This window comes from Calypte anna, chromosome 8, assembly GCF_003957555.1.
Source record: "Calypte anna isolate BGI_N300 chromosome 8, bCalAnn1_v1.p, whole genome shotgun sequence".
Classification (NCBI taxonomy): domain Eukaryota; kingdom Metazoa; phylum Chordata; class Aves; order Apodiformes; family Trochilidae; genus Calypte; species Calypte anna.
In genome coordinates this window covers 20,147,452-20,160,577 of record NC_044254.1, presented here as the reverse complement: position 1 = coordinate 20,160,577, position 13,126 = coordinate 20,147,452, and the positions used below count along the sequence as shown (strand labels likewise).

Sequence of the window (13,126 nt, the reverse complement as noted above, 5' to 3'; positions counted from 1 at the left end):
CCTCTTTCCATATTGACCATTGAACATACAGATTTAAGACTGCATTTTCTTTCTTCGGAACAGAGGAAAGAAGAAAAGAAGATGAGATTTTATTATTAGATAGTTGCTTTATTATACGGAAATAAAATCTGGTTTTAACTTCCTAAAAAACAATGGGTTCCATCAGCACAAGAATCTTCTTTCTCTTCTTGGGAAAATCCACAACTACATTTCCCAGGAGTTCCATGCCAGTGGCTCTGGTTATACAGTTCATATGAAGCAGCATATTTTTTCTTGCTGAGATTAACAGAAAGTGTACAGGGAATTTAGCCCTTTCTACTCTTCAAGCTAACTCAAACACCTTTTATGTAGAGAAAGAAAAACTGCCCTAATGTAAAACCTAGTTATTCTGGTACGTTGAAAACAGTTTTAAATCAGCAACATAGCATAACCATTAGAAAAATCACTTTACATGAATTGCAGATAATTTCCAGCAGGTTCCCAGTGTGAGCAGTTAATACTCAGAGGATCAATCACTAATGCATGTAAGATGGATTAGGACAATGCAAAAAAGCTGTTCAGTTTTTAAAGATACACAACCCAAAGCAGAGGCCCAGGTATCAGCTCAGCTATAGCTGAGCACCTCTCACTCATCAACGTATGACTGATTTTATGCTACTCCACCAAAGGTTAGTTTATACTAAGAAAATTAAGTACTTCTCAATCCCAATTAAAATAACCATGACACAAAGTTAAGGAGGTCAAGGGAAAGGAATTCCAATTCTTCCCATATTTCAACAATTTACATAACACCATAAAACCAGCAAAAACAGATTTCCAGATGTGAGTCGAACCCAATGTTGATCAAAGATCTTGTGCACTTTTTTGAGCAAAAGGCCACATCACACAAACCACAAGGTGCCATCAGGGCACTAAGGTAGGGAACACACTCCTTTCCTGAAAGTCACGGAGCCTTTTGGGCAGGAGGAGAGTGAACCCCTTTGGTGGAAACTGCTCTTACCTCGAACATAAAGGTTTGCTGGGGCAGAGTATCGGGTTCCTGCACTGTTGGTTGCAACACATTCGTATTTGCCTTGGTCTGACTCCTCGCTGTTCTCTATTTGCAGAGCTCCTGTACACAAACAAGATGACACAGACAATTCAGGTTATGGCAAATCTGGTAGTTGAACAGCTAGCCTCAGAAGAGGAAGGCCATGCCCCACACTTTTAAAGCATCTTCCTGGATAAATATGTCGTGATGTTGTTCCCTGGACCCACAGGGTACCAGCATGCAGCCATAAGGTACAAGTCTGCTGTCAGAAGCTTATGAAATTGATTGTTGCTATTTTTTAAATGTACAGGGAACCAGTTATTGATGTATTTCCCACCACCCCAACCACTTATATTCATTGTTTCAATAAAGGAAAAATCATATACATACACACCTATTACTTACAGTTTTGCATGTGACTCCTGCCTAATAAAAAGACCCTTTATAAGGCTTTAATCAAAACAGCCAAGCACAAAGCACACTAACTGTAGCTGTTTGTTTCTTATCTGACGCACATGAAGCCTAGCAAGCACTCAACAAATTGTGATCTTCCTGCAAAAACTGGCAGAATCCCATCTCTCCCATCTCATCACCCCTCTTTCTAACAGACATATTCTTCCGAGATAACACTTCGTCTTTTGTCAACTTTCTCCACATCAGTGATCTCCATGTCCTTTTGGATTTCATTGTACATGATACAAAAAGATTAGAAACTCAGTCTGAGACATCAAAGATATACACCAAAGCAATACACCCATTTGCTACATGGTGCTCACATGAAAGCCACCCTCCCTTTGTCCCACAGTGCCTGCTCCTCCAGCTTTGTGTCAGGAACAGTTGCTTAGCCCAGACTACACTTCCTTGGGACATGATTTGATCCCCATCCCTGAAGTTCCAGTTGCAGGAGGGTTACATCCAAATAATTGCAACAATTGCCAGAGCACACAGAGTAACATTTCAAGTGGGGAACCTCTGGACTGCCTATGATGGAGCAGTGAGCTCTGTCCTAGGGTGGTTTTCTCTCATCTGCTTCGTCTATTTCACTGGTATCCAGCAGCACTTGGCTTGGGAGGCTGGTCTTTCATCCAACTTCTTGTCTAGCACAGACGACTGCAAAACTGGTCATGTCTGAACTCCCCTGACCGGGCTCCATATGCAGACTATAAGACGGAGACACAGAAAGAAAGAAGCAGGACAGATGACAGCAAGCTGGCACTGCAGGAGAGTGTGGCCGCTGGCCAGACACTGCCGTGGCTGGTGCTCAGCCTGTTTCCCCCAGGCAATGTGGGAATGATTTTTAAAGTGCCTCCAAGTGTTCAGATTCTGCTGCTTAGGATCGCCTGTAAGAAGGGAACTCTGCTCACAAACCATATACTGAACTAAAAGAAAATATTAACCCCTTTGCCTATAAGGATTGGAACTCATTTCTGCCTGCCACGGCTCAAAACGACCACTGAGAGCGACACTGAGAATAGCTGGTGAAATTGCCTTCCCTCTTCTTGCTGGTTCAAGCTGCAGAGGTCAAACTCAGTTTTTCATATCATCAGAACAGAAGAAAAACTAATGTGGATCAACCACTGCCACCTCCATTATTTAGAAGGATAAATTGAGACTGTAGCTTAAGTCTATATGTCATGGGGAAAAATGAACTTCCCTACGTTCTGCCATATAATAAAAATGATGTACAGAGCCCTCCCTATTGTTGCATTAGTGCTGGAAATGAGGCTTCAGCTAGACAGAAAGCACTTGGTTGCAGAAGTCTTCCCACCTACTAACATAAGGAGCTGCCAGCTTTCCCTAGCACAGCACTCTCTGGACACCCACAGGCCAAAGCCTACAGAGCAATGTTGCTTAATTCAGGGAAAAAACTGAATTTCTGCATGCTGTCTGGGAAAAACATCTTCAAGCAGACAGCACCATGACAAGCAGCAGAGCAGGAAGAAGCTTCTCAATATTGACAAGACACAGAGAACCAGAGAATCTACAAACAAAAAAGACCTATTAGATTATCTTGTGCATCCCTGGAGGCCAGGGCAGGATTGCTCCCTGTTGTAAATGTACTTGTGTTCTGTCCAATCCTATTTTGAATGTGCCAAGTGATACATCTTTCACCACTTCTTCAAGGCATTGATGCCACGGCCTGGTTATGCTATCAGGAAGATTTTCCTGGAACTCACCATATATTATCCCCTGCTCATTTCTCTGTGCATGTGCTGCAGAGTCCATTCTGAGCACTTGCCTTAAGCTGGGCTGGGGAAAGCTGCAAACCATACCCACATTTTAAAAAAGAAACACAAAACAAAAGAGTGGATATCATCACCCAGAAGAAGACCCTAATTTTTATTTAGCCTTTAGCTCTCATCAGCTGGCTGGGATGAAAGCAAAGCCAGCTTCAGGTGACAGGCAGTGGTATCAGCAGAAAAAAAAATAAGATTCCTAGATAATTCTGCCGAGAACACATACGTTTTTTATATGCCCCTTTAACCATTTAATACATACCACTGTTACTTATACCCTTTATACTTGCAATCAGCATGCCTCTTAAATGTTGGTTAGTCAAATCTCTAGGGACCTCAACATCAGTGCTGGAGACAGAAGAGGAAAACAGAAAAGAATGAAGAAAACTGGATTATGCTCTCAGACACATAGTGTGATTCTGGGGGTGCTTTACACTGGGACAGGAGCTGGAATTGATGGTCCCGATGAGTCCCTCCCAACTCAGCATATTCTATGATTCTATGAAAATGGTCACAGAGGAGAGATTGAGAATAGGTGCTCTTATTGCCTGTAAGTTCTGCAGCCAGTGTGGGCAGGTTTTTAGAATCACACTATAATCATGTAACATGCATCAGCAACTGCCTGCAAACTACTCTGGGACTTGGGGTAAGGGATTCTGGTTTTGTCTGTGTTGGCATGACTGTTCAAACCATGGCACTCAAGAGCAAGAAAACCCAGAAAGCTGAAGGAAGTTCATGTAAACCTCTCAACTGAACCAGAGAGAAAACAGTTACTACAATAAATCATCATTAGGCAAACATAAAGATCCCAGAGTATAGCTGACACCTAGCAGAAAGTGGAAGGATCATGGTAAATTGATGAGTGGGTAATGAGCAGGACTATAGGGGTTTTCTTGAAGGACAATCTACAACTCTGTGATGGATAGGAAAGTGTAGGGTATCTCAGGATACAGAGATTTATGAATAAAGTTAGGAAGCTCAGACATAAATGCATGTGACCCTTAACAAAAATTCCCTAGGTGTAAAATGCTTCAGGCCCTCATTCAGTCATTCCAGAGAAAGGCAATAGCTGACTCTCTTGGAGGGTTCACATCTTGGCTGGACAGGACACAGGGAGCTACAGGTAAAGAAGAACTCTCCCTGAAGTCCATGGGAGCTGCACCTAAAGACCCTTTGACAAGTGCAAAAGACCCAGTTTCTATTCTTACCCTGTCAACATCTCATCTTATGATCTTCTGTGCCTCTGCAAACCAGGGCTCGGAAGGCTGATTTACTTTTATTCATTACGTTGGGATTTATGTTGCACAAGTTGCTGAGTAAGGTCTTGTTCACACAGGATGTTACTGCAGACTTCTCATATGGGCTCCTCCAGTGCTCCTGTGTCAGCTGTCTTGTCCTTGTTTGCATGGCTGAGTCCCAGTGTGCACTGCAATCCACAGCTTCGGTGGATGCACAAGGACCTTCTACCATCAAGATGTGCCTATGTGCACACAGAGGTGCAGTGAACAGCTGGTTTGGGAGCTCATGGGACTTTGGAGCAACACATGTTCATCAGAGAAAAACCTCTCCCTGCTGAGCACTACTCAGCCCCTACTGCCTCCTAAGCACTCTGAATCACAGCAGGGCTCCAGCACAAGAGGGGCAGATATTCCTCACCACACTGCAATTCCACATCAACCTCACCTGTGGCTCAGATCCTGGTAACACATCTCACCTTATCAGAGACCTGACAGATCCTGAGAAAAACTCCTGGCTGCTCTCTAGTGAGAATGGTGACAAGGAAAAGCTTTCTGGGGATGAGGGTAGGTGACAGCCTGGCTGATTGACACAACCTTACAGGTTCTTTACTTTGTGCTGTTATATCCTCACCAGTTCCTTCCCTCCCTCCTCTCCTACATTTTTTTTTTTTACCTCCCCCCCCTCTTTAAATTTGGGCACAGACAGAAGCCCCATTAGCAGCTCTCCAAGATACTTATCTACTCAGATATACTTGTGCTGAGGCAGAATCATTAGTTGCAGTGACATAGTTAAAAGAAACGTTTAAAAAGTGCATTGCACAGAGCACAGGGAAGGTAGATCCTGGTAAGTTCCTCTTCTTGGCAATGCTGTGTACTGTTGTGCCACAGAGGGCTTGTCACTCTCTCCTTTAAGTGACAAAAGATCTCAGCTGCCATACAAATGGATCTCTGAAATCCTGCTCCATCATCAGCTGCTTGTGCTCTTTCTCCCAGACAGCAACACACAGAGCTATACATGGCAGCTCCTGGGGTGACACTCTTCCATATTTATTTAGGTCGGAGCTGCAGCCACAGCAGTGGGAGCAGCTCCATTTTTCCAGCAGGTCATTCACAGCCTCAGTTCCCCTGGCTCAGAGATGGGCACTGACCTTTTGCCCTAGTCATAAAACCAGACATGGAATGAAATGCTCCTCTAAGTACCCAGGAGTCAGAGAAACCAGGCTGCAGTCACAGCACAGCACCGGAAAGGACTTGCAATGCAGATGTTAATGAAGCCAGCTACCTCACCAGGGCCCTTCCTTTCAGGGAGCAGGCAAATTTTGCATACCCTCCACACTACAGAACACGGCTACCCCAAACTCTTCCCTCTCCCCCTGCCTCCCACCAGCTTCCTCCACATGAAAACTGCCTGACTTTACCTGAAGCAGTATTCTTAAGCACCCCTTCAGCCAGTGCTCAGGGCCCCATTCCCATTCTGCTAAAAATTCCCTCCCAGAGGAGAGGAATCTTCCAAATAAAATCTAGAGAGCTATGGAGCAGGGACAGATGCAAGCCCAGACCAAACAAGGACCCATAAATGTGAACAAGGTAGAGAAAGAGACACAGTTTGACACCCTGGCTGCTGCCCAAGATAACCAACACTTGCCATGGGACTTGTGAAAACCTGAAAGACACCAAACCCATGCAAGAATCACTAATAATGCAAATTAGCATTTCCTATCTTCACTAATTTTTTGTAATTTTAAACAGCAACAGCTCTCAGCTGTTAAAGAGAATGGTACCTAGCCTCCACCAGCCATCAGCAATGACAATTATGCAAAACAAGGTACATACAAATATATTTTCATTGTTAGTGTTCATTATGGTCATTATGCCCGAGAGTCTGGTGATTGGCAAGGCGCCCGCTCTGGATGGTGGTGGTGCTTAGAAATCACTCTCCTGTGCAGCACAAGCAGCTGCTGAGAGCACCCAACTGCTGCCACTGAGCTGGGCTCGGGCAGAGAGGGAAAAGACCCAATGTGCTCAGCAGCAAGAGGTCTCCTCTTATACAGCGGAGTTTCAGGATGCTCTTGATCTCTCATCAGCAGCCACAGGAAATCTCAGGGGACTTGGCATCTGAAGCAAAACTACAGCACTGTCAAATGCACAGTAACGCCTCTATGTGCTTGTAAAGGGACATGAGTCAATCTGAATCCCAACAGTAAGAAACATGGCATTACAAGCATTTCCAAGCACCACCCCACCCAACCTCCACCCGATGCTGTCTGCTCCTGAAAGCATATCTTCTAATTTTAAAATGTTTTACTGTCTCTTTTTTTTCCCTCTCTGTGTGTTACTCAAAAAGCTCAAGAAAATCCTATCATATACAAAGTGCAATCAAATGTACAAACACTTACTCAAAAAGAGACAGCAAAATTCTTTTAGCTTCTTCTAATCTCTTTGGATAACTTTATGCTCTAGCTCGCAGGATAGCATCAAAATACTGCAGCTATATTTAAACCAGTCTGCTCAAGACTGGAAAAGGCTTAGCTGCAGCTCTACCAGAAGTTGGTGCGGGTGTTTACCTGGCTTCTCAGACAGAGCTTCTGACACCCAAATGAGCTGATCTAAAGGTAATTCAGACAGACCTCTGCTATGCTGATGTCTGCAGGTAAAAACTACTCTTATGTACAGGAACCTCAGATATTTCCACTGGTGACAGAAAAGTAACAAATAAATCTGACTGGAGAGGGAAGATGCCTGAGATGATGGCATTTCTTTACCTCCTCATGTGCATCCGATCTAATGCCTGTTCAGTCCAGCACTCACCAGAAACACAACAGTGCTCTTCTCTCTCTTACAGCCTGGGGCAGGAAAACGCAGCCAGGTTTCACAAAAGGTTGAACGAGTTCAATTCCAGAGAAATGCTGGAAATGAACATCATCTATTTTACTTGGGAAATAAGAATGGGACAGAACTTGCTTAAATGTGAACTTGCTGATACTACTGGTGGGTCACTGTAAAAAGCCAGTTATTGCCTAATCTGATGAGCATCTGCCAGCTCCATGTCATTCTGATGAGCAAATAGGGATTTAAAGATTAAATTATTATCTGGGGCAGTCCCTGGAGGGAGCTCCTCCCATTTCAGGGAAGACAGAAATATCTGGACAGAAAGAACCAAATTTGGAGGGGTAAGGTCAAACAAGGTGTTTAGAGAGAAAAATCTGTTTGAAGGGGTGTATGGTAGAATTTCTTGGGTTGTTCTCCTGCTGACCACATGATGCTCCCTGCGAGTGCGTTTTCCACTGCTCCAGCACAAAGCCCTTGAGTAGTGCTTGAACCTTCAGAGTACACAAGACACTCAACTCCTAGTGACACAGTAACAGCAGCAATTGTACCAACCCAAAACCTCCCTTTCCACCCCCAAATATTATTTCCAAAAGGATTTATTAAGAATCATTATTTCACCCTTCCTTTCAGACCAAATTAATGGATTCCAAAGCATCAAACTTACCTTAATGAGGAACAAGAGTGCAGCTGGGTATAGAACATGGCAGAACAGTCACTTCTACATGGACACAACCTCACCATCATAAAAGCACTTTCATCTAATCTGTTGTTATCTTTAGAAATTCAGTGACCTCCATTTTAAATAAAAGGCATTAGGCTGACAGAAATCCTCTGGGAGAAGCCAGAGAGCAGCACGTGGCTTCTGTTTGCTCTCACAGAAATGTCATCTTTGACATTCAAACAGGACACGTATATTTTAAATAATGTCAAGAACATTCTTAAAATACCTCATCAGGACTCAAACGGGGGTGGAAAGGGGGGTGGGGGTGCAGGGAACTTATGTTTCATGAGATGGAGAGTTCTTTTCACAGAAATGTGTTTGGTTCCCAAGCAGGACTTATGAAGCATCCACAAGGTTCTGGTGCTGAGTCACTAATGTCATCAGACAGGGTGGGCATGCAGCGAGCACACGGGGAGGCCCTGGGATGGCTGCATGCTCAGTATGCATGGCTGGAGCTCAGAGTGCTCAGCTACTTAGCATTCAATCTGTCATTTCATTTTAGGATTTGCAGTAGAAATAGAAGATGAAGAAATAGTTTAAGGAGCTTGTAACATCACAGCTGTCAATCTCCAGCATTCCAAAGGGAGGAATGACAGATATATAAGCCCATTCATATCAAAATAAGGTTTGCAGTCTTTTTCCCTGACCCAGATTTGCTACAGAGGCAACTTAATGCAAATACGCATAAAACGCCAATTCACATTTATTCTAAAACCACTTAACAGGAGCTGAAAACATTAACCCCAGCAACAGAACCAGTTCCAAAGAGTCAGACTATTATCTTTCAGCAGTGATTCAGGGAAAAGAGGGAGAAAAAGGGAGAAGGGGGGAAACTGAATGAATGAGGTTGTGTAGATTTGTAGGCAGCAGTCATTCTGTTTTGAAATCCAGGGGTCAGTAAACAGGGGTCACTAAAATCACAAGAGAATTCAAAATGGCCTTAGCATGTAACACTGATTAACACTCTAAAGTTAATCTAAAGGGACAGCTTTGAGTGCTTAGGCTAGAAAAGACAACACTCCAATTGGAATGTCATTACTGGTGCATACAGGCTATGAAAACTAGCCAGGGACTGTGCACACTGGGCTGTCAAGTCAGGGGTGGGTTTAATTAATGAAGGTTTAAACCAGTCAGATGTGCTTCTGATTCATCTATTGAAAATAAATCTTTGTGCTGGAAAGCAACATTGGCATGTCCGGCTCAGAAAGGGGGGTCTGGGGCAGTGGTTCTCCACTCTGCTGCCATATTAGAGGGTTAGCACACTTGAAAGGCAAACATGAGGACAGCAAACAAAGGTGCTCATTATCCCAGAGCCAGATTTGCTCAAACTTCCAAGAATTTATTTCTTTCTGATCAGTTTCATGCCTGTCTGCAGCAGCAGAGAAGAATTTGACTGTTCTCTTGTGAAAATGTTACCTCCTTATCCTTACACCAAAGCAGCCCATCTAAGCCCCCCTAGACACAAAACCTCAGAGGACACAACTACAAGAGGAAGTTCAGAGACTTGGAGGAGACGTCGAGCCTCTCATGGCAGAGGCCAGGGACCATTTTCCAGTTTGCAAACTTTCCGCTGAATAACCCCTTTTCAACAGTGCAAAATTGCAATGGATGAGTCTACAAGAAATCACACTAAAAACCAACCAAAATAAACATACTAGTGGGAGAGTGCAGATGAGCGAGAGCGCTGGCAGAGTTAGGGCTGAGAGTAAAAGCTGGAGATGAGCGACACTGGAGGAGAAGGGACAAGGCAGACAGGAGATGGAGTGACATGACAATTGGAGGCACATTTCAGCATTCTTACCTCTGATCGGTGTACCACCTGGTGAGGTAATTTGAATGCAAATAAGATTAGAGAGAAGCATTAGTACAAAGAGGAAAGGAAGAAAATTATAACTAAAAAGCAGAAAGTCTTTAAAGCTAGAATTTGTATTAGCGCGACAGGAATAAACAAAAAGAAACTGATGTGCAATAGAAGTCAGAGTGACACTCTCAGGACATTAGTAAAGCTCATTGCTTCCAGGAGTGCAGCATCCAGCCCTGCATCTTGCCATTAAAGCCATCACCCTCATGACTGGGGGCCAAAATAGGCCACCGAGGTGGCATTTCTGGCTGGCCTCTTCACTTGCATTCACCCATACCACTGTTCAAGCAGTTGAGATGGAGGACGTGTTGAGAAGATGGTGCAGTGCCCCTTCATTCCTCATACAGAACAAGGAGGGGGTATCCTGGGGGCTGTGTGACCGTGAGTGTGCTGGGCAGGAGGGGTAGAAAGCGCATGGTTGCGGGCACTAGGTGCAATTTTGCTTCAAGGTTAGAATGACCAGTGGGACAAAATCTGCTCGCTTAAAGAAATTGAGCTAAGGGGAGAGTGTAACAATTTTTGAGACATTCTCTGCATTCTCATAAGCCTCGCATCAGGTTCCCTCTGGCAAAGAAATTGGCGTCATGCAGAATTAACTTCATATACAGAAATACTTCAAAATGAAGTAGTTTCTGGTAATGTAACAATGGCTTGCTAGCCAGACTTCTCTTGCTCCTGACTAATTTGGATGTTAGCTGTAGAAAGGAATCCCTACCCTCTTTATAAGGCACTGGAGATAATTTTACATGCTATAATGAAGAGTATCTTATAAGGAGGGCTTCTCTGGGAGTGAGGTTCAGTTATCCTGTTGCAATGATCTATAAAGGTTTCTTTTCTGAGGTCAATGTGTTTATCAAGTGGAAGATCCACTGGCCAGTGTCTGGAGTTCAGCACACAATCAATAATGAGGCATGATTGAAGGGGAGATACTCCAGCTGGGTAAATTTGCAGGGAACCCTTCTAAAACCCACTTTTGTCCCCTTGGTCTTATTTTGCACATATGAAGGCTGTTAGTATAAGGGAGAGATTCATGCAGATCGAATCTGTAGGCAGTTCATGGTATGTGTTGGTTTTATGCAGATTTGTACGATCTGAATACCAAGCACTTACCAAAGAAAACTGAGGAGTTTAAACAGACAGAAAAACAGGGTTAAACAGGACACAATGTGTCAAATCATGTTCAGTGTATTGATTAATAAATACCAGTACGCATACAAGAGTGTCGTGTATCTCAGATTTACAGCTCATTCCATTATCCACAACAATGATCACCCAATGGGAAAGAAAGACAGAAAAGAATTTCTGTAAATACAAAGAAGGCATATTTTAAGCATGTTTAAGTTGCCTCTTAAAAAGTAATTACAATATTTATTCTTTTTCTTTCCTAACTACTCTTCCTTTAGGCAGAGTCCTTTCTCTAAGCAGGAACAGCAATTCAAACTACTCATTTTAGCATTTTCCTCTGCCAAGATGACATTACTCCATTTTAACTTTATATCTGGTTATATTTTCTGATGCTTTCTATTCACACATGACTGAAGCATCAGGAAAAATCTTGCAGTGACTGAAGTTGTGGGTAATCTCTCTCTTGCAATAATAAATCTGCTGCTTAGTTATCTGTCTTGCTAACTACCACTGCCCTTGACAGAACAGTTACACCCAAAGATACTCGCATGGAATAGCACAGCCATGGAAAACAGGGTTATTTCTCTTTGCCTATTTGGAAAGTTTGCCAAGTGATATATTTCTCCTGTTTTGTCTAGGGTCTCCCTCATCTCATGTCCCTTCACTCCCTTCCACAATACCCAGAGTTAAGAAAAGCCACAGTGCATCACTTCTGAAGGGAATGGTGCAATGGCTTTGAGCACAAGCCCAGGGGGCAGAAAACAGGACTTCCTTCTCTCTCTCATCTGGCTGAAATAGGGTTTGTTGTTCTGTCCTAGAACTTAAAAGATTTGCAGCAAATCTTTAAATCTGCTCCCTGCAGAGGCTAAACCCTTCCTCTAATATGCAGTTGTATACAAAGAGCTCTAGGAGCAACCGCGTACTTGAGTAGGATTCCCTCAAATGTAAGTGTGACCAGCTCATTTTTTCCTGTGTTAAATCCCAATCCTCCTGGCTTCTGAATGTAAGCCAACACTTGTGGGAGTAGCACAGCGGCTTGCTGTATTTAGCACAGTGTTTGTTCTGGGTCTCTCTCACCTTTTCAAAGTTAAGACATTAACTCTTCACCGAGAGGACACCATTACAAAGAATGCACAAGGTTTTTCTTTTGGACCTCTACAAAGAATGCATAAGGCTTTTCTTTTGGACCTCAAATTTCCTGATGCAGAAAGAAAAAAAAAAGTTTCTGGTTGTCCTTCACATCATATGACAATGATCTCTGGCTGTTTTCCTCTCAGGTTGTGCCTCAAAGGGACCAAATCACACCATATAGGCTACAGAGTGCCAACATAATCGAGTCCATCAAGTGACAGAGGTGCCACCATTTGAATGGTTACTGAGTCCAACTTGTGCCCTGTGATCACCAGGCCACTTTATGCAAAGGGCACCCAAAGATCAAACCTCTGACCCAATTCCTTGTGTTTGAAAGATCTGAAATGATAGTAAGGGAGGAGAATTTATTTCCCCTTCATGATAACAGACACCCCATACATTCACTTCAGTGAGGAATGGATGCTGACCCTGACATCCTCTATGTACTGCAAGCTAACAGCCAGGTGCCAGAATCAAGGCAAACCAGAGAATGATACACTGGAAAACCCCATGGGATTATTTATGTCAGTATTTCCCAGAGTGTGCTGACACAAACTCACTGTGGACTTACCAACATACTACTTCCTTGTAGGAATATAAGCCACCAAAAATTGCTCAAAAGCAACATCAGAGAAACCAAGGTTCTTGCTGGTTGCAACAGGGCATTAGGGCAACACCGAATCCTAGAGAACTCTGATAGTGCTTTCAGCTACTTCCTAACATAGTTTTAGGGGAAGCTATTTTTAGAAGTTAAAGTTCTACAGAAGAGACTCACTATTTGCCATACACATGGAGTCTGTGTGTATCCCATCACTGCTGTGCGTGTCTCATACAGCAAGATCCAGATGTGCAGTATAGGTTCTTCCAGGACATAAAACTTCAGCTGTCAACTGACTGGCCATGATACTGCTTTGACCCTCATCTGTTCTGAGGCAGCATCCATCCTTGTGTGTG

The 13,126-nt window shown here is 43.4% G+C and overlaps 1 protein-coding gene across 5 annotated transcripts in view; it reads right to left on the bottom strand.

Annotated features, from left to right (window-relative positions):
• PTPRF (protein tyrosine phosphatase receptor type F) overlaps positions 1 to 13,126 on the bottom strand; it is a 381,207-nt gene that overhangs the window by 90,851 nt on the left and 277,230 nt on the right. For all 5 annotated transcript variants that reach the window (XM_030454976.1, XM_030454978.1, XM_030454981.1 and 2 more), the window contains one exon: positions 1,001 to 1,111. In XM_030454976.1, the coding sequence (XP_030310836.1) occupies positions 1,001 to 1,111 (111 nt within the window). The remainder of the gene's footprint in view (positions 1 to 1,000; positions 1,112 to 13,126) is intronic.